The following is a 27,637-nucleotide window of genomic DNA, read 5'->3' as shown; positions in this document are numbered from 1 at the left end:
GTGTTCAGAATGGAAATAAATACAAAAAATGTTGTGCATACAGGCATTCCGTCACACTTTTAAAAAAAAAAGCAAAGTTTGAACTAAAATCAGGCCAAAGTTAATATTATTCTATCCAATTTGTCCAATCCATTCTTATTTATGCTTAACCCCAATCCAAACCATGTGAACCAGTAGTTTTTCCTTAAGAAGGCAGGGGAACAATTTGGTTCAAAAGCAACTTTTCCCGCTTTGTGAACAACTGAATTTGCTGCTTGCCCATTATCAGTCAGCCTCTAAATCAGCTTGCAGTTCCCCTGGAGATAAAAGAATAAAAGTGGCTAGCTGACAGCTATTGCTCATCTTAAAAGTTGCTGCAACTGAGACAGGGACTGAAGGAATTTGAGGATTGATGATTCCTAATATGGTCTGTGGATCAGCCATCAGCAGGACATAACAGGCTGTGGGAAAACTGTCCAGGCTTTTCCCTGTGCATCGGCCAGCAATGAACTGACCGAACAAGTCAGTATGCAGCACTTACTTTAGTTTGTTGTTCTATCAGTATGGAATCATGGAATCAGAGAATGATACAGCACAGAAAGAAGCTATTCGACCCAGCACGCTTATGCTGGCGCTCTGGTCAAGCTATACAATTAATGCCATTCCCCTGTTCATTTCCCATTGTCCTGTAAATGTTATCCCTTCATGTATTTATCTAATCTTTTGAATGTTACGACTGAATCTGCTTCCACCACCTTTTCAAGCAATGCATTCCAAATCACAACAACTCACCATGTAAAAAAGTTTCCTCATGCCATCTCTGGCTCTTTACCAATCATTTTAAACCTGTGTCCTTTGGTTACCAACCCTTCTGCCATTGGAAACAGTGGGCTGGATTTTATAAGCTCGTTGCAGATCTCCGTGTGCGCGGCGGCTCATTTAAATGGACGGGGCAGACTGCCCACCCTGATGACGTGCAGGGGGCGAGCGGTCCATCCCCGGCAATGGTGTCAGCAGCCTTTGCACAGGTGCTGATGCCATTTTTAAGTTTGCCATTTTTGAGTCCTATTGTTACATTTAAATAATTAAAGGGAAAGGAGTTTGAAAAAATTAAATTAATTGATCTAGCCCCTCTCCCACCACATCCAACAACCATAGATTTAATTTCTTGCCTTCTTCCCCACCCACCCCCCCAACAAAATACTTACCTTGTGCACCTGACTTCCCCCCCCCCCCCAAAGTTAACAAACTTTAATTTTTACCCCTTCCCACAAGCCCCTAACCAATCTAATCACTGACGCAGCTAGCCCCCCGCCCCACCTGCACTGAAAATCTTACCTGCTTCCCCCCACCCCCCCCCCACAGCGTCCCACCTCAGATTCCCAGATGGGTATCTGAAGGCGCGGGAGTGCTGGCCACCAGCATCAATATCACAGTGGGATGGACAGCGAGAGCAGGTAAGTAATTCATCTGTTTGCACTTTTTATATATGCAAATTTTTCTCCCATTGCCAAGCGGCAGGGGAGCTGCCATCAGGCCTCGATGCCGGGAATAATCGGGTTGGGCCTTCCCGGCGTCGAGCCCTGTGGCGGGCCCATGCCGGAGGCATTTTCCAGCCCCCACCTCCTGACTTCGGGGGTGGGGTGGGGGGTGGGGGGGGGGGGTGACTGTAAAATCCAGTGCAGTTTGTCTTCATTTATTCTCTCAAAACCATTCATGATTTTGAACACCCCTATCAAATCTGCTCAACTTTTGTTGCTCTAAGGAGAACAACTCCTGCTTCTCCAGTCTCTCCAGTATTTTGAGGTAATTTTGGTGAGATTAAAATAACCATGTTACAGCCTAACAAAGTATTCTATTGGACTCAACTTGAACCAAGAAAGCAGAGAGCATTGGACAAAACTAGAGGAGAAATTTTGATATATTGTATAATCTTTGGGTGTCCCAATAGGAATTAATTATGCGGTACTTTGGATAGTAGCAACATAATAAATATTAATAGGCATTCATTAGAAAAGAATGAAAGTTTCTAATGATAATTTCAAATGAAGTTTAGAGTTATATTTCATTACATTCAACATAACACAGCATTTTGATCTCATTAAAATTTGTATTAAAAAGATAGGATTTTCTGGAGAACAGGCAGGAAAGTGGAGTTGAGGCCAAGATGAGATCAGCCATGATCGTATTGAATGGCGGAGCAGGCTAGAGGGACTGAATTGCCTACTCCTGCTCCTAGTTCTTATGTTCTGATGTTCTTATTTAATGACTGCATTTCCATTAAACATCCAGGTGAAATTTGTCAGAGTTTTGAATTGTTAGTTCATATCTGACTCATGTTTTGAGGCCTTATAAACATTTTTGCACAGAAAGGTTTTAAAGTAAGTTACATTAAAATGATTCAAAACATAGTGTATTTATGCAAATTAAGAAAGGCCTGAAATGTTAAGTTGCTAAGATGCTGATGAGCCAGCTGATGTTGTTTCCCCTTAATCTGTAAATAATAATGTTATCCTATCTCAATAATTGGAAAATACCTCATACCAGGTATCTTGGATAGTCGCTGATCCCTTTCTTGCTGTGACTAGAGGAAGGTAAAATAGAGGCAGAAATACAGAGTCACATTTTTGAAACGGCATGCTGTGAGGCAGTCAGATGCAGAAAGGACTGCAAGATTAGAATGAGAAGACAGTAGGAAGTATTCTTCTTAAGTCAAGCAAGATGACTAGTTGATGTTGTAAAGAGTAGTGTGTTAATTATTTTGAATTATAATGCAAAGAAGTTGTACTGATTGAAGTAGAGGAATCCAATTGTAACTTGTAGCTCTGTATTTTCACATACTGTGATATAAAATATAAAATGCTGTTAGAAATTGGGAATATGGGTTATATAATATATTTTATACACACACAAAAAAAATCAGCTTGAAATAGGTAAAGGAATAGGTTAGTGCTTTAAGTTTCAATTTACTGGAAATTGCTCAAGGTTTTTTCCCCTGGAAACAAGACTAGTGAGATAATTATTCTTAGGTAATGACAGATAGCCTGGCAAAGGGCCACAGTTGGACAAATGCATAAATAGATAACCATACTATAAAGCTGTGCTAGGCTACTCATTCAAACTTGCTTAATTAGGACGCTGTTGGAATGTAAAATTTAATTGGTATGTAGGACTAGAATGGGAGCTACTTTAGTAATGACAACGGTTCCAAAGTCTAATAAGGCATAAGGACACTGGACTGAATGGCCATTCATGAACAGCTCATTAACAAGACTTAACAGCTTGTGGCTTAAGTAAATAGTGATAAGAGAAAAATGGATAATGAAACTTTTGGGAGTTAGCTTGACACTGGAAATTGAACGTTTCTAGGAAAGATGGAACTAGTTGGGGAGAGTAGTTTGTGATGCAATAAGAATGAGGTAAGAGTGATTGATCAAGGTCAGAAGGTGCGTGCAAAGGCGTAAGAAGCTAATTGGAGGTGACTGACATTAAAGGCGAGGTTTTCAACCTATAGTTTAGACAAAGAACTCAACATTTTATAGGCATTTCAAAATAAGGTCAATCCTTATAGGGCGAAAAGGCCTCATCAATAATCTGTGTGTCCACCTCTACAGGACTGAACAGTATAAAAAGAGTCTTTGGGAGACTTCAGTGTAGTTAGGCAGTGGAGAAGAATTCTCAAGAAAGACTCCAGTCCAACACTCCTGAGTGGTTCGAGAAGTCGAGGAGACTTGGGCACCGAGAAGAGAAGTGAAAGAAGAAGAAAGCACATGCCAGCCGTCCTGCCTGATCTTGACTGGTGCTCGCTACTTGTCATGGTTGTATATTTTTGCAGTATAAAAGGTGTGTTATATTCCACCATAAATTCTGAATAAACTCAACACACTCACCATATTGGATGCAGTCAATCCTGATTGAAAGATTGTAATCACAACAGCAGCTTATTGGCTTGTATGTAGCTTCATCTCATCAAGTATTTGCTCTTTCTTCATAGAAGCTGCCTGACCAACTGAGTGTTTTCTGACATTTTCTGTTTTTATTTCAGATTTCCAGCATCCACATTATTTTGCTTTTAAGTATTTGCTCAGCTCAGCTTGCAAGACTTTGATGGAGTTAATGTGTGAACAATAATAGCAATTTCATAGCACAAGGGGATACTATTGTTACACCCTTGGGTTAAGCTAGCAAATAGTTAGATATAGGGTAGTATAAGCACACTCCAAAATGTTCAGACCACTTACAGGAGTGGCATTCTGTATGAGGCAATACATAGTACTGGATCCTAAACTTGTAACTGCTTAGGAACAGGAGTAGGCCATTCAGCCCCTTGAGACTGTTTCACCTTTCAATGTGATTATGTTTGATCTGTATCCCAATTCCATCCACCTGCCTTGATTCTATATCCTTTTATACCCTTGTCTAGCAAAAATGTCTATTGATCTCAGATTTAAAATTACTAACTGAGCTAATCTCTAGCTATCAATCTATCATTGGAAAGAGTGCAACACTTCTACCACACTTTGAGTAAAGAAGTACTTCCTAACTTCATTCCTGAATGGCCTGGTTCTAATTTTAATGTTATGTGCCATTGTCCTAGACTCCCCACCCTTAGTAAAAGTTTCTCTATCTATCTATCCTTCAATTCCTTTCAAGATTCTAAAAACCTCATAGTGGCGCAGTGGTTAGCACCACAGCCTCACAGCTCCAGCAACCCGGGTTCAATTCTGGGTACTGCCTGTGTGGAGTTTGCAAGTTCTCCCTGTGTCTGCGTGGGTTTCCTCCGGGTGCTCCGGTTTCCTCCCACATGCCAAAGGCTTGCAGGTTGATAGGTAAATTGGCCATTATAAATTGCCCCTAGTATAGGTAGGTGGTAGGGAAATATAGGGACAGGTGGGGATGTGGTAGGAATATGGAACTAGTGTAGGATTAGTATAAATGGGTGATTGATGGTCGGCCCAGACTCGGTGGGCCGAAGGGCCTGTTTCAGTGCTGTATCTCTAAAACTAAAAAACTAAAGATCAGCCCTTAGTCCTCTATATTCCAGAAAACACAAGTCTAGTTCATGTCAGCTCTCCACATTATATAACACTTGGAGCCCTGGAAACAATCTGCTGAATTTCTTTGCTCTCTTTCCAAGGCCAATATAACCTTTCTAAGTTGCGGTGCCCAGAATTGTACAAAGTACTCCAGATGGGTTCAACCAGGGCTTAGTATAGTTGTAGCCAAAACTTCCTGCCCTTTATATTCTAGCCTTCTAGTTATAAATAATATTCTATTTAAAAGCCTGCTCGGCAGCTTACAAGGAACATTGCTCGCAAGTTTCTTTCGGCATTCCCGTTTTTGCAAATCTTACTGTCCTTTATATCTTCCTTTGCTATTCTTTATATCTCTCCAAGTCCCCTGCATTGACATTATTATTTGGGCTTTTATGCTCTTTCCTTTAGTTTTATTTTTTCTCACATTTTTGTCAACCTGGTTGCTTTATTTGGTAGATAGAGCTCCTTCCCTATAGGTGCGTATTGTCCTTAGACTCTGTCACATTCTATTAAAGTTGACCTTACCAAAATCTAGAATCTTGGTAACCATGTTAAGTTTCTTCTTTTCAAACTTAACATTGAAATTGATCACTGTCCAATAAATGTACCTTTGCTATTAGATTATTAACTAATGCTGGTTCATTACTAAGTCTGGCATGGCCTGTCCACTTGTTGTTTCTAGAACACATTGCTCCAGAAAACTATCTTGAATATACTTAAGGAATTCACTGCCATTCTGACTTGGGTTACGCTGCTCTTCGCAATGCAAATTAAAATCTTCCATTAAAACAACTTTGCTTCACAAGTTTCTCTAATCTGCAGATTAATACATCGAGATATACATCACAATTCCTTCAAAGTCACCAGGCCAATAGCCTGGAATTTCATATTTAACACCATTGTAGGAGTACCATCACCACTTGGGCTACAGCACTTCTAGGAGAAGGCCCATCATCACCTCCTTGAGGCAAAGAAGGATGGGCAATAAATGTAATCTTGCAACATTGTCCACATCCCAAGAACAAATAAATAAAAAACAAGCCCTGACTCACTCCCCACATCAATTGTCTGACCTAGAGGAGCCATTGAGTGAGTGAACCCCATGGGAAATACTGGCACACTGACAGGAGTAGAATCCATTATAATGTTGTCATTGAAGAGGATATATTCTGGCCCTGAGGTTGAATATATTGGCCCATCCACTTTAGATCAGTTTATTAGCAAACATGAACAACAATAATGAAGTAGTTGGTATCTAATTTCTCATACCTGCCAGTGGTGAATGCCAGGTGAATAGTATTAAGGGGAACTGGTGTACAAAATGTACTTTTTATAACTGCACCCCGGTACAGAATAACTAATCATCTAATAGCTGGGTCAAATTCAAAAAGCTGAGAGGGCTAAGCCATGGGAAATTATGCTGTGTCTGTTTTATATTAATTAGAATTATTGTTGCCTTTTCTTGATTTGATAGTATCCATACGAAGCTCAGCTGGGATCAAGCAATAAAGCTGAATTTCCCAAAGTATTTTCCCTTAGAATCCTTATCAACAGCTGTCCTAATGAACAGCCCTAATTTCCACCTGTCTTGATTGGACATCTGACCCCAATATCAGTGACTAAAGGGCAGTGATCTAAATTATGTGCTCTCATTAAGAGCTGACATATGTGCTCTGTAGAATATCTCTTCTATAAGAGACTACTCTGCAGAATATCATTTATTTACTTCAGTCACTGCATGAAAGAAAAATGTCTGTATGCAATTAAGGGTTGGAAAATGGACAAATGTGAATCATCTGGAAGGTTGATTGACATCATTCAAAAATAATGAATAATATGGTTATTTCTACCACACTGAAAGAGCTAACAGATTACAATCCCTTCCAGTAAATAAACTGCTGATGCTATGACATGTGTTTAATATTTATAGAACTATATTTATAGTGGAATGTACTTTGAGATATTTGACTAGCTAGCTGATCGTGCTTGGAAAATAGATTCAATTCTGGTTTGTTGAGAACAATATGCAACTGTAGTTTGGTTGTTATTTGCTCTGATTGGGATTTGAGAGGTAAAGAATTTTGAATGCCTTCTGATTGTCTACCAGCAAAGAAACCTTTATCCTGTCAACAACGCTGGGAATTGGACTGGAGAAGAAATAATGTGATCCAGGTCATCATTATCAAACACTATTTTCTCCACATCTTAAACAAGCCTTTTCCATCCAGAAAACTACAATTAAAAACAGCCAGTTTCCCATACTTGTTAAACTATTTTTATTTAGTACAAGACTCACCTAACTCTACATCTCTGATGCCCATGTAACTTTCCAGTAATTCATCCACCTTTTTAGTTGCTCGTTCTTCAAACTCTGTTGGCTAAAGAAATGGAAACTTTGATTCTTTTCAAAATAAACAATGAGCAGATTGCCCTCGAAACCAGAAAGCACACTTGCCGTCATGTTCTCTATTTGTTTCATCTGTCTGTTGTTGGGCAGGCAGTGAAGCAAGATGATATTTATCCATGAAAACCTTGACCAGCTTTGCTACCTTGTCGAAATGTACATACGTGTATTAAACCTGAAGACAATAGTGAAGCCAATTCTGGTCTCTTCACCACCCTGTGTACATCCACAAATGAGGCAGTACAGGTAATTTGGCAGGATTTGCCCACTCTCCGGGGGCACATCAGTTCCAGGAGAGTGGTGGGTGTTTCCTGGAACACAGAAGTCCTGTCTGAAGCAGGTGGAGGCTTCTTTTGCAAATTCAAAAAGGGGTTAGGAAGGATGGCGTGCCTTTTTCCTATTAATGGACATGCTGAACACCAAGGAGCAAATGTGGCAGAAGTGCCAGATAAACAGCGTAAACAGGATCAGGAGACCCCTGTAGAAATTTCAAGTACAGCTCTCCAGCACACCCATGACAACCTGGCAGGAACGAAGCCTGGGGCAGACCTCAGGCAGGAGCACCTTTTAAAGGCCCATAGGATTTCCAGGTATTTTACACCTTTTAAAAGCCTTCCCATTAAGTTTTTATTTACTGCTGGTACTTAGGTTTCCATGTTTCTGTGGCAGTTACAATTATTTTTTCCCCCAAGCTCCATAAATTAGAATGAGTGCATTTGCCAGTTGGGATCCTTCAAGCTGATATTTTTGCAGGAAGAGGAGAATCCTCATACAGTTCAAACTATCTGAGATGTGTTCTATCACTTCCAGCTGGTATCTGCACCCCTGCCTCTGCAGAGAAAGGTGAAAAGCCTAATTTTTGGCACAGAAGATTCTCCTCAAAGAAGATTGTGCCAGCACAGCCCTGGTGCCATCACTGTGAGATGTGAATGCCTGACTAGCCATTCTGCTGGAAGGTTCTACAGAAGCATCCAAAATCAGAACATGCCATAATTTACATGGTACTGGATGAAGGAAGGCATGCCACGATGATCAGAAGCCAGCATTGTCCATTTGATTGCACTGCCAAGATGCCATCAACCATTTCTCTGGCAAACCTAACTGGAATGAGCATATGAACCTCTCTTCTGACAGCCTGGGTGAATAGAGAGGCAGACGTTAAACTGTGCCCTCTGTTGTAAGGGTGCTTGCAACTATTATGTTGCATAGAACTTGCACATACAGAGGGGCAGTAATGGTTAGTTGTGGCCTGAAACTTGGCTGCATCTATTGTAGGCATACTACAGTGCCAACCAAGGGGATGGCACTGTGGAAAGGGAAAAGGAAAACCCACCTAGCAAGTAGCTCTTGTAGCACAACCTCGGCAACCAGAAAAGTGAGGGAAGCAGATGCTGTGTTGTACCATTATTTACCTGCAGACTCCTGCCAGCACCTAGGGCACATCTTGGCTGCCACTTCTTAATTGCCTACCCCTTCAGCATTACTAAAAGCTACTGATATGTTGAAATGGCTTTTAAGGCTCTTTTGATGTTTTCTGAACCTCACTCCACTTGTAACAATCCTTTTTAATTGTCCCCATTACTGTTTCTTTTAAATTGTCAATGTCACCATTAAAATAGTGGCCATAAGAATATGAATGTAATAAGTTTGGGGCTCGCATGCTGCACCATTCCATCAGATCCACAAACACTTCACTTCCTTCCTCCACATTTTCCTAGTCATACACTTCTTTTGATCTTACAGCCTTTAGAAAGGCTAAAAATAAAGTTCCTACAAGCAACTGTTTCACTTTAAATGTCATGTTGTTTAATTCTGGGCTGCAGCCCTTTAAGGAATGATAACACACATTATTTTTTGTCCTTCTTTTCGCAACCTTCCACCTGGGGTTCAATCCAGGCCAACAGCTTGCCTTGTTTATTAAGTAAAGCCTATCTTGGGAAGTCTAGCAGTGTTGGCCTTTGCTGATTCATGCAAGTGAAAAGCTTGCAGTATTCCTGTCCCACCATTTCACTGCCAGGACTGGACTGGAATATTCGCTCTTCGGTATTGTTAAAAGAAATTGCATTAAGATTGTTCTAAAGTGCCATGCCCTTTGGGAGTGGGAGTCTGCTCCATTAAACATTTGCATAACATGGCTGTTCCCAATTTATTTATCTCAAAATGTAAATTAAAAGATATGGTTAAATTTTTATGCAACTTACTTCTATAATAGTACATAGCTCACTTGATTTGAAACCCTACTCACCTGGTTCCAATCCTATATATTCAATCGTAATTAGAGAAACACCATACAAACATACGAACACAAGAATTTGGAGCAAGAGTAGGCCACTCGGCTGCTCAAGCCTGCTCCGCCATTCAATAAGTTCATGGATGAACTGATTACTCCACATTTCCACCTACCCCGATAACCTTTCACCCCCTTGCTTATCAAGAATCTATCAATCTCTGCCTTAAAAATATTCAAAGACTCTGCTTCCACCGCCTTTTGAGGGAGAGGATTCCAAAGACTCACGACCCTCTGAGAGAAAAAATTTCATGCACTAGGACACCCAGATCCCTCTGCATCTCAGAGCTCTGCAATCTCTCACCATTTAGATAATATGCTTCTGCCAAAGTGGACAATTTCCCACTTTCCCACATTATACTCCATTTGCCAGGTCTTTGCCCACTCACTTAACCTATCTAAATCCCTTTGTAGCATCCTTATGTCCTCCTCAAACTTACTTTCCTACCTATCTTTGTATCTTTGTGTCATCAGAAAATTTAGCAACCATACCTTCAGTCCCTTCATCCAAGTCATTTACCAGCAATGAGTTCTCTCCCTACTCCTGTACTGTTACCTCGGGAGTCCCCCAAGAATCTATCCTTAGATTCCTTCTATTTCTCATCTACATCCTTCCCCTCAGTGACATCATCCAAAAATGTAATGTCAGGTTCCAGATATACCCTGATGACACTCAGCTTTACCTCATCACCACCCCTCTTGACTCCTCTGCTGCTCTTGATTTGTCACACCTCAGCCCCCAGAATTCCGTGTTCCTCCAATTCTGCCCTCTTGCAAATCCTCGGTTTTATTCTCTCCGCAATTGGGAGCCTTGCCTTCGGCTGCCTGGGCCCTAAGATCTGGAATTCCCTCCCTTAACCTCTCGGCCTCTCTGTCCTCCTTTATGACTCTCTAAAGCCTACATCTTTGATCAATCTTTTGTCATCTGTTCTTATATTTCTTTATATGGCTGAGTGCCAAATTTTATTTCATAATTGTGATGTCCTTGGGACCTGAGGTGAGCTTTAGCCAAGCTTGGTATAAGATGTGAGGCTGACGTTGAGAGACTGTTGAACATGAAGGCTTCTTCTTTATTCTGTTTTACTTTCACTCTCCCTTTGCTAGCATTGTGTTCTACAGCAACTTCTAGTGTACACAATATACTTTGCAATCTCAAAATACTACATCCCTCCCCTTCTTAGTAAATGAGAGACATAGCCTGTTTCAATGAATTTGTTTCCAAAAAATGTAAACAATAAACTTAAACATAAATAGTTCACTTCGTAACATAGTCATTTAAGTATGGTGGGCATTTTCTTTCATGTGTAGGATATCCATCGACATCAGATGTTGTCTCACTTGACTCATGTTCTTCATCTGAGATGTCATGTCAAAACACGACAATAATCTTTCCTGTGAAGCACCTTGGAATGTCTTACTATTGTTAAAGGTGCTAAATAAATGCAAGTGTTGTTGTTACTGAGAAAATGGAAAAAGCATGTGACTTAATTTAGAGTTGAACTTAAGTTCTAGTTTTTATTGGATCTGCTGAGAACATGGAAATGGACATCTATTCGTGTTTTGTGAAGGAAGGCCCCAGCTGGTGTACTAAAACTACAGTATTAAATTGTCATTTGGTAGTAGAGAACTTGAGAATTGCTGAAAATAGAGACATGTTGTCAAAGCTTTCGTCTTGCACTCATCAGGACAATCGCAAGAATGACCAATGTAATGGAAAACAACAACTTATACTGCATGAGAAGAGAGTGCTGATTGGTTGGCAAGTGAACTCTGATTGGTAGAGGCATTGCCATTGAGAATGCACCAGTTTACGGTGACTGACAGTTTAACTGCCAGGCTTGTTTGAAATTTAAATCGGGCAGCTTGACTCTCATTGGTCAAGGCATTGCCCTGAGGAATGAACCATTCAACTCTGAAATGCAGAAGGATCTGGGTGTCCTAGTGCAAATGGCTGTCACTTATTTTGTTCAGCTGAAACAGGCGCAATGTGTGTATATGTTCTTTCTGTCGTCAAAGAATAGGGCCTTGTGTATTAATATATGCAGCTTCCAATATGCACAAATGAGCCACACTGCGAGCCCGACTGACGATCTTAAATTTATTGTCAGCGTAATTCTTAGCACACTGCAGATTATTTAGCAAATGTTTTCCAATCGTGGAATGTGATTCATTCCTCAGGCAATGCCTTGACCAATGAGAGTCAAGCTGCCTGGTTTAAATTTCAAACAAGCTTGGCAGTTAATTATCAGTCACCGGAAACTGGTGCATTCTCCGTGGCAACGCCTCTACCAATCAGAGTTCACTTGCCAATCAATCAGCACTCTCTTCTCATACAGTATAAGTTGTTGTTTTCCCCTACATTGGTTATTCTTGCATATTGTCCTGATGAGTGCAAGACGAAAAGCTTCGACAACATGCCTCTATTTTCAGCAATACTATAGTATTACTTACAGCCTCTTCCACTGTTGCAGTGCCTTTCGACCTTAAACGCAAAGTTTCCCTTCCACTTCCAACTTTTCCCTCACATGCAGATTTGCCACATTTTGTCCTTCGAGCAATCATATCTGTAAAATTCAGATTACAAAGTTATTGCAACAAACTGAAACAATGGTATACGGTGGCCCTCATTGAGCACCAAGACTTAATAGTTTAGTAAGTTTCCTTAGTCCTAGAATTGTAAGATATATAACGCAGAGGCGGTTATACATCCCATTGTGCCTTTGTGGAGTCAACGGAAATAAAAATCCGGGGAGATGAAATATGAGCAGCTAATTCACTATCACCCATTTTACACAATCGCACAAGGTCAAAATTACCCTCAAGATCTTTAAAAGTAGGAGTACAGATAGACGAAGCCATAAAATGTAATATCGGATCCTGGGTTCTTAGATAGGTGCATTGAATACAAAAGCACGGGTGTGATGTTGAATTCATACATTACAAGTTACACCACAGTTGCAGTATTGTGTCCGGTTCTGGGTGGCACATTACAGGAGAGATATTAGTTAAGGAAAGGCTTTGGTGAAGATTCACTACATTGTATTACAAACGAGAGGTTATAGTTATCAAGAAAGGCTAACACATTGAGGCTATTTTGACTGGAACATAAAAGGTGGCTATATCAGGAGTTGTCAAAATTATGAAAGATTTTGAGAGGATAAATAGTGGAACATGGTTTCCACTGGTTGGTAAATCTGTAACAGGAGGACATAAATTCAGAAGTATCATTAGACAGATGTTTTCAACAGGGGGTTATCAGAGTATGAAATGCTTTGCAACAAGTGACTATTGAAGTAAAAGCTGGAATTTCCACTACGGCAGAAACCTGGCATAAACTCATCGTGAGACTTTGTGACCCCATTTGTCTCAGTGGTGACCCTAAAATTTTCTTGGGATCAGCTGCATTATAAATAAATTTAGTAGTCTCGTAGTGGGATTCCCATCTTTGTAGCCAGCAGCCAGCAGTTGACATTCTTAGATTTCAAAGTGTAATTTGTTGCCATTTGATTGATTACACTCACTTGCGAGTGTACAGAAGTTATTATTTTAAATTCCTTTTCACTCCCCATAGCAATGCTGATACCAGTAATATACCTGCACTTCTTGTGTCAACATTGCTACAGCAGTAGTGGTGAGTGTTATGACCAGGTGAGAAAGGTGTCTAGGGGTCTGTTACTATCTTCACCTGGTCTTATTGTAACAGGGTTTAATTTTAAACTGTGTTTTGAGCTCCCCCTTTGTGAATCCTTGTTCACAACTTTCCAATTATAAGGCAAATGAGCACAAACAGGCTTTCTTTGGTTTAAAGAAGAAAGATGAAATTTATTAAACCTTAAACTTAAACTCTAATACAGTTAACGTCTATGGATATACGACGTGCCCACACTAGAATGCACACGCAATACACATGCAAATAGGGAGAGAAAAGAGCAGAAGAAAAGATAAGTAAAACAGTTTGAGGCAATCTCTTGTTACTGTGCTTCTAGCTTGCTGTAGTGCTTGATTGAAGATATGGTCTTGCGTTTCGTTCGGGCCCAGTGTTCCTTTTAAACCTTGTCCACGTAGGAGACTTTTTCTCTCTTTGGCTTTAAGTGTCTTCAATGGTTTCTGAAGCTAGTGAAAGCAAGGTGAGGGGAGACAGGAGCGAGGTCTTATCAAACCAGGAGCCAGGAGCTTTCTCAGTTCGAATCCTTTGTTGGAAGTTCAAATCTCAACAGCCAGTTAGTCATGTGACTAAAACTGGTCTGACCACTTCTTCTGTGTATTGGGGAAGCAATGACCTGGTCCCCATTGTTCCGACACTGCCAGTACTATGCAAATGTCCTTCCAGTCAGGGTCTTGCAATTTTAAGTTTTAATGTTCATGTGGCAAAATAATGTGTGCCTCAGTCCTGGCAGGTGGGGGGTTTACCTGACAGCGAGATTTATATTTTATGATATCATCTTACCATTACTACTCACTGTTGGTGCCAGGTTGCAGCAGGGCTGCATATCTCTCTGATTTTAATACACAAGCCACACATTCTGGCCAATTAAAATTCCCCCTTTCTAACTTTCTAACTTGCTCATGTATCAGTCTGCTAAGTAGGGTTTAATAGTTTTGAGCCCATATTGTTTGTGAAAATTGTTCTTTTAAGTGTGTGGCATTAGAACTTGTAGCAATAACTATTAAATGGCCGTCCTTGACCCTCACATTTGTATCTTGTAAATCTGTTAGCACATCATCCAAACACATCAGCTTTAGACCTCATTAACTATTTCAGTCTGTTACACTGTGAGTTCTTGAGGCTATTCAAACTTGCTCTAAACTTCCTTATTACTGAGATTGTCCCGAGCAAACACATTTGCAGATGTCTCTATCTCCATTCTTTCTGGCTCAGAATCATTGAGCTGGAGTGTGAGTTGGAAACACTTCGACACAAAAAGAGAGGGGAACAGTTTCCAGAGAGTTTGCTCCAGACTTTCGTCACACCTTGTAGCAAGCTACAGGATCAGAATGGGGTTGGTGTGACAGATAGAACTCGGAGGAAGAGGATCCAGGTGAGATAGAGAACAAGGAACCACAGAAACTGATCCTATCCAATACGTACAATGTACTTGCTGCCTGCAGTCCATGGCACCTTGGAGCAGGGCACTGTCCAAAGTGAGGAGGAAGAGGAGGTTGAGGGGAAGCCTAATGTGGTAGTTGTAGGGGATTCAATAATTAGGGGTACAGATCCTTTGTAAACAGATTGAGAGTCCTGCATGGTTTGTTGCCCACCTGGTGCCAGGATGAGGGACATCTCAAACTAGTTTGAAAGGATATTGGAGAGGGAGGGGGTAGATCCAGTCATTGTTGTCCATGTTGGGACCAATGCAGAGGAAAGAGTAGGCAAGAGGTCATGTTTGAAGATTACCAGGAAGTTGGAGCTAAATTTAAAAAAAACTAAAAAAAAATGTTAAAGAAACTTGACCGTGGAGATTGATTGGGCATCCCATTGACTCCATTGGTTAGGCAGCGTGGACATTCTGCCCACCACACATCCAATACAAGCACAAATTGAAAATTGCCTTATCGAGTTCAAATGTCCAAATAGGAAGTGAAGATTCATTTATGAGTCTATTCAAAATTCTGTTTATTGTAAAATCATAGCGGTCTCACTCTTTAATAACCTTGGATGGTATAAATAATGAATCCTATAAAGCAACCACGGTCACACATGCAATAATGCTGACTGTAATTTCTTGCAAAGCAATACAGACTTTAATTCACAAAATTACATATAATTATCTTCCAAAGCTTAAGCATGTGCATATCAAATGTGTAACAAGACAAACTAGATTTCAGAGGAAGGGACACAGTAATGCCGGTGATAAAGATCTAGTGTAAAAGGATAAGTTGAGATCTAAAAGATGCTACAACATAAAAGTCCCTTTATTCACTTTTCAAAGAAGTAGCAGTAGCATTTAGTTGTGGCTACCATTAATCTTGAGGGATTAGCATTTAGACAGAACAGAAATACCTTGATTCAAACAAATCTGAGGCCCACTTGAACAGTATGTAAATACTGAAAGGAATAAAAACCACAATGATAAGTGTAACCAAACAAAACAGTGAATATTTTGGAATAACTGTTAGGGTCTGAAGTATGAAATAATGGGATCTAATTATAACTTAAAAGTTTGTGAGTGCCAATTTTCCACACTCGTTGCTAAGTCAACAGGACCTGTTGTGTTTGTTTGGCTCGTCTTTTGAGAATGAACCTTACAGGATTTTGAGGAATCAATCATTTTATTATGTCCTGAAAAGCTATCTGTTCAGATTAGACCTATGGCCTGCAGCTCCCTGATTAGGGGTGCGGGGGGTGGGGAGGGTAGGATACACTGTACAGCTGCAGCAGCAGTTAAAGAACTGCTGCTATTTAAAAGCAAATAGTCAGCTGCAACTTAAAGAAAGAAAACATGGAACACAGAAGATTTTATTACAGATTGCTCCTTTTAAATCAGGCAGCGTCAACATGGTTTTGTGAAAGGGAAAACATGTTTAACCAATTTATTGGAGTTCTATAAAGAAGTAACGTGCTGTGAATAAAGGGGAACCGGTGGATGGACTGTACTTAGATTTCCAGAAGGCATTTGATAAGGTGCCACATCAAAGGTTATTGTGGAAAATAAAAGCTCATGGTGTAGGGAGTAACATATTGGCAAGGATAGAAGATTGTCTAGTTAACAGGAAACAGAAAGTAGGCATAAATGGGTAATTTTCTGGTTGGCAAGATGTAATGAGTGGTGTGCCACAGGGATCTGTGCTGGGGCTTTAACTTTGTAAAATTTATATAAATGACTTCGATGAAGTGACCAAATGTCTGGTTGCTAAATTTTCTGATGATACAAAGATAGGTAGGAAAGCAAGTTGTGAAGAGGACATAAGGGGGCTACAAAGGGATATAGATAGATTAAGTGAGTGGGCAAAGATCTGGCAAATGGAGTATAATGTGGGAAAATGTGAAATTGGCCACTTTGGCAGTAATTAGGAAAATTAATAGAATGTTATCGCTGATTGACAGGGGAATTGAATACAAAAGTAGGGCGGTTATGCTTCAGTTATACAGGGCATTGGTGAGACCATATCTGGAGTACTGTGCACAGTATTTGTCTCCTTATTTAAGGAAGGATGTAAATGTGTTGGAAGCAGTTCAGAGAAGGTTTACTTGTCTAATACCTAGAATGTGTGGGTTATCTTCTGAGGAAAAGTTGGACAGGCTAGGCTTGGAGTTTAGAAGAGTAAGAAGTGACTTGCTCAAAACTATAAGATCCTGAAGGGTCTTGACAGGGTGGATGTTGAAAGTATGTTTCCTCGTGTGGGACAAACTAGAACTACAGGTCTCTGTTTAAAAATAAGGGGTCACCCATTTAAGACAGCGATGAGGAGAAATTCTTTCTCTCAGAGGGTCGTTGAGTTTTTGGAACTCTTTTCCTCAAAAGGTGGTGGAAGTAGAGTCATTGAATATTTTTAAGGCAGAGGTAGATAGATTCTTGATAAACAAGGAGATGAAAGGTTATCAGGGGTAGGCGGGAATGTGCAATTGAGGTTACAATCAGATCAGCCATGATTTTGTTGAACTGAACAAGTAGCAGGCCCAATTTTTGCATCCTTTACATCTGTCCACACCAGCACAAATGTTGAAATAGATCAGAAATATACTATGATTGACTGCTGTCTGAGGCTGAACCAGAATGTTGGCTCTCATGTGTCCTATTTGACCCTGAGATGAGCTTCAGACCCATATTCGCTCTATCACCTCTGTAACATCACTCGTTTCTGAACCTGCCTCAGCTCATCTACTGCTGAAACCCTCATCCATGCATTGTTACTTCCAGACTTGACAATTCCAATGCTATACTGCCTTGTCTGCCATATTCCACCCTCCATTAATTGAGCTCATCCTAAACTCTGCTGGTAACTTGCACCTAGTCCCATTCACCCATCACCCCTGTGCTTACTGGGCTACATTGTCACCCAGTCCTTTCCATTTAAAATTCTGATCCTTGTTTTCAATGCCTTCATGGCCTCTGTTTTGTGATTGCCTTTCAGAGTGATGTTCCTTTAAGATCTTAGTATGCTAATGAACTAAGTACCAGGATGTGGTCACATGACTAGGTGCCAATCTCACTTTGTAACTGTAACACCAAGAGGCATATATAATAGTTAGCTGTTAATAAACCTGTTTGAGATATTCAACTGCCTGAACTCCATGCATCTCATTTATGTTGCATCAGACAACATAAAAAGCTTCTTATTATATGGTGGCAGCTGTGGTGAGAAGAAAAAAATTCCAAGATTGACGACCACAGGAAAACAGCTTTAAAAACCACCTACAGCTAAAAGAGAGAATGTTAAAAGAAACACTGGCCCAAACTGTGTAAAGAAGAAAAAAAAACTCACCTCCAACTGTAGAGGACAGAGCTGAAAGACAGGCTGCAAATCAATCACTATGAGTGGGTGAGTCAGTGTGCTGTCGGTACAGGAAACATGCACTGGTGCTTGCAAAGTTGATTTTTTTTTAAACGCTCAGTAAAAGAAAAAAAAAAACCCAATCCCTATCTCAGGCTGATTGAATATTTTCAAATACTCCCCCAGTCTGATCATGTACGTGCCATTACAGGAGGCGCCCAACAGCATAAAGCACGGGAATCCTCCATTCACGCAGCTTGCAGAAGGAGCTATAAAAAGAAACCCATTAAATCACTCAAATTGCAGAGCCTTCACTCACTCAGCTTGAATTTTAAAAACTCATAAAACTATTCAAGCATGAAGAATTGCCTTTTGTATAAAAAAACACTAACAAAAAAAAGAACTTGAAATGCCTACTGCACAGCTGCATAAACAGACAGACTAGAGTCTGGAAGCTAGATAAACAGACAAGCACTGCTAAACATTTGCTTCTGTCAATCAAGGCAGCTAGTCTAGAGAACAGACGTTTGTTTTAAAGGAAAGCGGTACAGAGTCACAGAAACAGGTTCTTAAAGCAAACTTCAAGCAAAAGAACAGCTGTAACATGCTTACCAATTTTCCCAGCATGAACTCGAAAGCCTTGGATATCCTATCAGAGTTCAAACTGTTCCAACAGAGAATGCAATTGTGCTTTACAGACCGAGTCATTGTAGAACCAGAAAAACAGGCTGTAAAAATAATTATAGCAATTGGAAATGAGGGATTACACAGAATCAATACCTCAGTATTATCTGACAAGGACCAGAAAGATCCCACAATGATATGGAAAGTAGTGGAAGATCTACTCAGATTAAGAGTGAATTTTAGAATTCACCGCCTGGAATTGATGTCCTACAGGCAACAGCTACAGGAATCAATAGACCAGTTCATCGGCAGATGCTATAGTAAGGGCAAAAAATGTGATTTCTCAGAAGCTGAGCTGTCAGACCAAATAATGGAGCTAATGATTATATCAACACCCATTGAAGCATTTCAGAAAGACCTCTTGGGGAAAAAGAAACATCACAGCATTGACATACTGCTGGAAGATGGCAGGAAATACGAAGCCATTTTAGCTGGACAACAGCACCTGGAAGCACTAGATGCAGCCAACAGTATCAGCACGATAACCAGGTCAAAAAGAGCTAGCAGCTGTGTGGTAAGTGTGGTCTGTCCCACTCACAGCAAAATTGCCCTGCATTTCATGACCTGTGCAAGGTGTGCAGTGCAAAATGACACTGGACCTGTCTATGCAAGAATTCTGGCTTGAAAAACACAGCCAGAAGCCACAGTGGGACACGAGCCAATAGAAGACAGGTGCAGCAATACGGCAACAGCAGCAAGGAAAGCATCAGACATCTGCATAAACGCAAGTCAATACACGAAGTCCACAGCAAAACAGACCTGAGACAAGACTCAGGTAGGAGCAAATCTCAGAAGACAAGCAAGCATTCCACATTGTCAACCTGATACATCACATTGATGAAGTCAAACAACTGGAAGCTTTCACCACCATTAACATCACGTGTACAAAGAAAGCTGGCAAACATGCACTGAAAGTCAAGATTGACTCTGGCGCTAGTGCAAATATCCTACCAGTTCGAATCCTCAAAGATATGTACTGGAGTCATTGGAAATCAATGATGCAACTGACAATTGCCAAGTTATCTGCTTACAGTGGGTCACCCATTCCTTGCAGTGGCACACTAACAATACAATGCAAATACGGAAAGTCGGCATGGAAACCAAAAATGTTCTACCTAGTAGACACGAGCGGACCAGCAGTGGCAGGACTACCAGCGTGTAAGGACCTCAACATCATAACTATCCATGAAAGCATTGCCAAAGGTAAATCTCCAAGGACCGGAACCCACTCACAGACTCTGGCCAGCATCTAATGCTGCAGTCTGGACACCCAGCAACAGCACAAATATGCTGCACCTTCACTTCTGCTCTGCAGAACCGTCAGCACCACAATGAGCCAGAGCAGACAGGTATCTGCATGAGCCCAAGTATTCTTCCCCCAACAAGTCCTCAACCTGGAGCCCCACGAAGGATGAGGAGAGGCAAAGGACGCGCATTGCCCTGAAGAGGCAGAGGAGGAATGAGTTGAAGCATTGTCTATTGGCTGTTCGAGATGAGGTGCCGGCACCTTCCAAGAATGACAAGACCCCAAGAGCAGTCATCTTGATAAAAGCAACAGAGTATGTTAGCAGGTGGAAGGCAGAGCAACAGAAACTGAATGCGGAGAGGGAGAAACTTCAGAAAGAGCAGCAACAGATGAGACACAAATTCCCCAAACAAGAGTTGTCAAACCACCGAGACTATATATGGACTGTTAAGCCTCTATATTTGTAAAGTTCACAATCTCCACCCATGTGTAAATGATTTTGATGTTTTCTAATTTTATATGTTTTTGCTTTTAGCATACGAGACTTATCTTTGGAAAGAAGGGGGGTGTTGTATGATTGCCTTTAAGAGTGATGTCCCTTTAAGTTCTTTGTATGCTAATGAACTAAGTATCAGATGTGGTCATGTGACTACATGCCAGTCTCACTCTGTAACTGTAACACCAAGAAGCAGCTTCTGTAAATAGTTAGCTCTGTACTGTATATAATAGTTAGCTGTTAATAAACCTGTTAGAGATCTTCAACTACCTGAACTCTAAGTATCTCATATATTTTGCATCAGACAACGTAAAAAGCTTCTCATTTAGAGCCTCATCCCTCCCTATTTCTGTAATCTCCTCCAGTCCCATAACCCTCCGAGATTTCTGCGCTTTTCCAATTTTGGCCTCTTGAGCATTCCCGATTTTAATTGCTCCACCATTGGTGGCCATGATTTCAGCTGCATAGGTCCTAAGCTCTGGATTTCCCTCCACAAACCTCTCCACTTCCCTATTTCTCTCCCCGTCCTTTAAGACACTCCTTAAAACCTATCTCTTTGACAAAGCTTTTGGTCGCCTCATCTAATATCTCCTTATGCGGCTCAGTGTCAAATTTTGTTTGATAACACTCCTGTGAAGCACCTGGGCACATTTAATTACCTTAAAGGAACTATATAAATGTAAATGTATGTGTGTATCTGTGTATGTGCGTACAGCAAGCAATTAAGAAGGTGAATAGTATGTCAGCCTCTATTGCAAGGGATGGCAGTACAAGAATAAAGAAGTCTTGTGGCAATTATATAGGGTCATGCTGAGACCATACCTGGAGCAATATGTACAGTTTGGCTCCTTACCTAAGGAAGGTGTTATGATCACGTGAGGAAGGGTAGAAGGGCTCCCCTCTTTACCCTCTCCTTTTTGGACCACAACAGGTTTATTTCTTTTTGAAGTGAATATACGTGCCAATTCAGTGAGTGTTTAACTCTTTACATGCCATGATCACAAAAAGAACCAATTGGACAGGTTTTCTTGAGTTTAACAAAGAAAGAGATTAACTTTATTGTACTTAAACCAATCTATGTAAAAATAATAAAATACGCTCCAGCTTTTTCACACACACACAACACACACACACACACACATATAGGTTACAGAATGGGGAAGGATAGATTGGTCGAATTAGAGTCCAGAGAAATAAAAGGAGTATACACTGTGGAGGTTGGTGACTAGGCTGGCTTCAGTTTGAATTTGGTGGTCGCGTGACTTTCCCTTGGTGTTCCTAAGGCTTCTGATTTGAACATATGGATGCTGATTCAGTGGTTCTTCAGGAGACACGATGCGGCTGAATTCCTTCGAGAGGGATCTCTATCTGTTCTTTCTGGAAAGTTCTCTACCCACTAACACCACTCTCAGGCTTAAGTAATTAAGCACACTGAGCTTCGATCTGTGAACAGACTAATACAATCAAACACAGATCGATTAAACTACTGAACACTATAGCCTGCAGCAGGGAATATGCCTCAGCGCTCACGGTCAGCAGGCAGAGTTTGAAGATGTAAGGTTTGACTGGTTCATCTCCACCAGTTTAATATTCAGGTTTCCAGCCGATGGATTAAAAAATATCATCATTTGATCGGGCACGTTTTTGTGACTTAGAAAGGATGCAATGAAGTTTCACTAGATTGATTTGTGGGATGAGAGAACTGTGCTATGAGTAGAGATTGAGTAGATTTGGCTGATATTCTCTGATGTTTAGAAATATGAGACATGGCCTCATTAAAACGTATAAGATTCATTGAAGGCTTGAAGGGTAGATGCTGAGGATCTGCTTCCCCTGACTGGGAAGACTAGAACTAGGGATTATAGTATAACGACCAAGGTGGGAGGAGTGCATTGTTAACTCAGTCCCACTTCTCCACAGGTCACAACGTATATTGAAATTTTCCCAATTACCGAAACAATCAGATACTCTGGACTGAATTTTACCAACCCACTGATGCGGGGGCTGTGGTGGGGGGGTTGGGGCCTCAAAATGCCTCCGGGAGAGGGCTGCCACACACCTTGATGCCAGGAAGTCCCGGCCCGATACTGGTGGCAGCTGCAAGGCCTCATGGACAGGAGCCCCATTTAAATATTTAAATTTATTAAAATAAACAAATTAATGACCGTTCCACTCTCGCTATCTGTCCCGGTGTGATCATCGTGCCGATGGCTGGCACTACAGTGCCTTCGGATCTCTATCCTGGGAAGCGAGGTGGAACACTGGTGGGGAGTGGGGAGCAGGTAGGTTTCTCAGTGCAGTAGGGGGAGCGGGGTCAAAGTGGGTATAGGGGATGGTGGGAAGGGTTATAGTATAAAGTTTATGCACTTTGAGAGGGGGAAGGTCAAGTGGATATGGTAAGCATTTTGTGGGGGAGAGGGCAAATAATTAATTCTGTGGTTATTGGAGGGGTGGGAGAGGGGCAAGATAAATTTATTTCATTTTTTAAATTCAATGTATCCTTAAATATTAAAATTGAATGGCAGGGCTCGAAGCCCTTTAAAAATGGCACAGCGCCTGCACACAGGCAGTGGACACCATTGCCAGGGACGGACAGCCCACTCCCTCCATGTCATCAGGCGGGAACGGTCTGACCCGGCTATTTAAATGAGCCGCCATATTTAATATTATGGTGGTTCCACGGCGTGCGGCCCACCATTGTTTTTGCCCACCGACAGCACTCCACATTTTCCCAGAATAAAGCACACCAACCAGGTTTCTTACATAAACAACACAATTATCAGTTTATGATAAACCAAGTTTTAAATAAATAATGAAGTAAAACATACATACAAATTGAAATGCTAAAGCTCCGTATTTACCCTATTCCTCACTCACACTCACACACACACACACACACACACAATTGGTCAACCAGGAAAAAATAAAAGGGATCTTTTGGTTTGCAAAGAAATAGAGGGAAATAAAAATAAAACCACTTAGGCTGAAAAGAAGGTATGGAAGGAAGTCCTTTGTTCTGGTGAGGTGTCCCAAAGGTGAATGGGCGGCTGTCAATGGGAGCTTCCTAGAACAGTTCTTTCCAGGAGATGTTGATGATCAGCCTGTGTAGGCTTCCAAGAGATGCAGCACAGAAAGCTTCAGTCAGGCTTTACAGCAGGAGGCAGCAACAAGAATTTTCTTAGGTCTTATAGCAGCAATGTAGCAGTAAAGGTTTCTTCAAATACAGGAGGAAATAGTAAACACACGATGCAGGAATTCTTTTCAAGAGAGGAAGATAGTCTTCTCCTGGCAGGCACGCAGCAATTGACTTTTTGTAACAATGCAAATTGAAACCTAAACTGTTCAGAAGCAAGTCGCATGACAAGCATAAATCTTGGCCTGTCGCTCCTTTGCAAACATTTTTCCCCAAGTCAAAAGCACAACTTCTGCTGGGTTATTTGGACACAGGTACCTTCCAGTCTGTTTACATTTCACTCAGTTCCAAATCTGGTTGGTGTGCTTTATTCTGGGGAAATACAGAGGGCTGATGGTGAGCAAAAACAATGGTGGGCCGCATGTCATGGAGCTGCCGCGATATTGAGCGTGGCGGCTCATTTAAATAGCCGTGTTGGACTGTTCTCCCCGATGATGTGGAGAGGGCGAGCTGTCCGTCCCCGGCAATGATGCCAGCTGCCTGTATGCAGGCGCTCCGTCATTTTTAAAGGGCTTGGAGCCTTTTTTAAAAAAAACAAAGTTCAGCAATCTCCAGATGAATCAATGTCCATAATTCAACTATAAGTTCTTTGAAATATATTTTACAAAACAAAAGAAATCTCATAACAATAGTCTCAGGATAAAGTGCCAGCCATTTAGGACTGAGATGAGGAGAAAGTTCTTCACTAAGCAAGTTGAAGATCTTTGGAACTCTCTACCCCAGAGAACTGTGGACGTTCATTCATTGAGCATATTCCAGACTGAGAGCGATAGATTTTTGGGAACTAGGGGAATCAAGGGATAGCGGGATAGTGCGGAAAAGTGGAGTTGATGGAGAAGTTCAGCACGAACTTATTGCATGGGCTACTCCTGCTCCTATTTCTTATGTTCTTATGTTCATGTATATATGTAATAAAAATATTGAGCTGAACATATACATTATATACGTACACTGTCATGTTTAAGTAATAACCAACTAATTTTTGTCATTTTATACTGAAGCCAAGAGTGGATGAGATAAAAGCTTGGCACAATTTAGCTGACACATAAAAGTAATGGGAATCTCTGAGTAACTTGAAACAAATGATCGGACTGCTGTCAATGAGAAAAGATGATCTCTGAGACTTCAATCTGCAATTTGCTTGCTTGAGTGGAGAATAAACAGATCTGTAGAGCGGAGTTATCATAAAGATGGGAAAAAGTTTTTAACTAAAGGTATCTTAGGGCTGATTTTAAACAAACCAGAGTGGTGGGAACTGGGCAGGCAGACAGTTAAAATCACTAGGGAGCTTAACTGACTGACAATCCACTTCCTTACTGCAGTCTTTCATTTGCCCTGCTCTTCTTAGCTGCTGGAAAGGATACTCTGCAGAAACCAGCGGGCAAATTGGGCTCTGAGGACTTCATTGAGGCTCGACTGCTATTTAACCAGTGGCCTAAATGGGACAGCCATTGTGTCTTTCCTGTCAGGTGAAAAAAGATTCAAAGCCAGAAGCAAGGGTACTGTTCTGTGCATCATTAGGAAAGTTTAGGACTCCCCTTAACCCAGCCTCCCCACCCCCTTTCCAAATCTCCTGAAACCCCCTCCCCATGACTCATCTGAGTGCTGGGGACCGTCCTTCAGTCCCCACTGTGGCCCCTTACCTCCCGACATTCTATTACTACCCACTGGCTCGTTGCTATTTCTCATCAGTTTTGGGCAGATGAAGCTCAAAAAGTTAAAATTCCAAAGAGGACTGCTGCTGCTCCTGTACATCCTCCAAATCCAGACCTCCTTATCTAGCTAGGCTGTGCAGGATGCAGCACAGCACTATGATGTGGGGGATTCTTTCTGCAGATTATTGTAGAAGGTCAAGATACCAGTATGCTCGATAATCAGCCTGGTTATCCTCTGAGGTTGATGATGTGGTGGGGTCGCAGAGAAGTGCCATGAGCCATATGTGTAAGGGTATTCCTTGTCTCCATTCAGCTTCCTGCATCATTCCCAGAATGGTCAAATTTTAGGGTGTGGGGGATCGTAACTGTTGTGGGATAAATATTATATGACAGCAGTCTGGGTACTTTGCATGAACTTGAAAGGAGTCAGCAGCAAAGAAGTTAAAGGCTGTGGGTGTCTTTGGCAGCCATTGGAAAAGCATGGCTCCTCTGGTCCAGCAGGTCCTGTTGCACGAGGCAACAGATGTCTCCATTGGGTGGGGGTGGGTTGAGGGGTGGGCACGAAAATGCAGAGGTGGGAGTCCCCCCGCCTTTTCGGGCTGGTGCCGGGAGCCCTGCCTCCAGCACAAAATCCAGCCCTTTGAGTGTGACCCTCTATGCCTTACAGATAAGTAGAACAGATGAGTGGAATCTTACCAGCTTCAAGAATAATCGCGGGTCAGGGCCATTTCCAGGTCCCGACCCCGCATTTGCAGGCTGCGCGTCCGCTGGGGTGATCTTATGGAAGGCAGCCTCCTAATTGGGTCAGTCGTCCAATTAAGGATGGTGGGTGGGCTCCTGAGGCTGCAGGCCCAATCAGAGGGCCTGCAGCCTTGGGAGGATGACAGACCCACCTGCAGAGGTGGGCACCGCCACTGTGGTGCGGGGTGATGAGGTCCTCTCCATCTTGAGGTGCACTCTGAAGAGATTTCAAATTTTAAAATAAACTGTGGCCGCAGCAGCCAGACCACCCAAGTTGAGGGGAAACCAGACCACAGGATGGCCTGCGACTGCAGCTTGGCCTGCTGATGTCTGCGGCTCCGTTGCTAGGGTGAACTAGAAGAGGACTAGTGGGCCCCCTGGCCAGTGGCCGGGAGGCTGCATCCAGCCACGTTTTCCTCAGCAAGGGGCCCATCCGCCATCAGGAAGATCCCAGCGGCCTCCCCAATCAGTCCCGAAGTGGGCCCTTAAATATGTAGATTGGTTACCCGCTACTGCTGGATGGGTAAACTTTGCCCTTCCACCTCACCACTGGCAAGATCTGCTGGTGGTAGGAACGTGTCGGCCCACTGACCCGATATGCTCCCATTTGACTTTCCCCCTGGTCCCACCATGGCAGGCTTGAAGGTGGGAAAATTCCGCTCAATAAGCATTTACTGGAAACATGAACTGCCCTGCATTACCCATTCTGATACGTGAGTTATTGCATTATCATTACCGAAATATTGCTATTATTAATTATGGAATATATTTAGACCGCTTTCTAATTTAAAGATATGGCACACTGCAGCTAAACATCAGAATATTTGTTTACGGTGGCATGAATTGGAATTTATTCTGTATTCTCAAGTTGGCCACATAAACATGTTGTTGTGAAAAGTCATTCTTGTTTCTGTGTTGAGAAGGCAACCCAAATTAAGCTCATATTTTCTTTGAATACTTTTGAACATCACTGAATCCAATTTACTTATACCGCAGCATGGGGGGACTAGGTAGCTCGTTTGGCTAGCATGTGGTTCAGAACAACATCAACAGTGTGGGTTCAATTCCTGCCCTGGTCTAAGGAAGCAACACCTCATATATCCTCTTCCCTAGTCATTGATGAGCATCTTTCCTGGGTGGAGGAAAAAAAAGCAGAGGACCTACCCTTGGGCAGACCAGTACCACAGCATGGCCTCATCATTGTCTCCACCAGCATTGTAAAATTTGGATTTGAACTTCCAAATGTGGTTAATCTGCTTTGTATGCAATTAGTTGAAAGTCATAAAAACTGCTCCTCAGGATTTCTAAGTATAAATTAACAAAAACAGTTCCAACAGTTAATGCACAAATTATACTAAACTTGAAGCTATGAATTTTTAATTTTTAATTAGTGAATAAATACCATATGTCAAACACACTGGAAATTCAAGAATCTCTTTGTTTTAATGCAAAGAACTTACTTAAAAACATCAACCTCCAGAAC

At 41.6% G+C, this 27,637-nt stretch overlaps 1 protein-coding gene across 2 annotated transcripts in view; it reads right to left on the bottom strand.

The window, feature by feature from the left end:
* Positions 1 to 27,637, bottom strand: part of LOC137351664 (PDZ domain-containing protein GIPC1-like) — an 84,837-nt gene that overhangs the window by 3,130 nt on the left and 54,070 nt on the right. For both annotated transcript variants that reach the window (XM_068016345.1, XM_068016347.1), the window contains exons 4-5: positions 12,158 to 12,270; positions 7,312 to 7,393 (exon numbers count right to left, since the gene is read on the bottom strand). In XM_068016345.1, coding sequence (XP_067872446.1) covers positions 7,312 to 7,393; positions 12,158 to 12,270 — 195 coding nt within the window. The remainder of the gene's footprint in view (positions 1 to 7,311; positions 7,394 to 12,157; positions 12,271 to 27,637) is intronic.

This window comes from Heterodontus francisci, chromosome 36, assembly GCF_036365525.1.
Source record: "Heterodontus francisci isolate sHetFra1 chromosome 36, sHetFra1.hap1, whole genome shotgun sequence".
NCBI classification, from domain to species: Eukaryota; Metazoa; Chordata; class Chondrichthyes; order Heterodontiformes; family Heterodontidae; genus Heterodontus; species Heterodontus francisci.
Note: the sequence above shows the minus strand (reverse complement) of the source record. Positions and strands in the feature narration are given on the sequence as shown.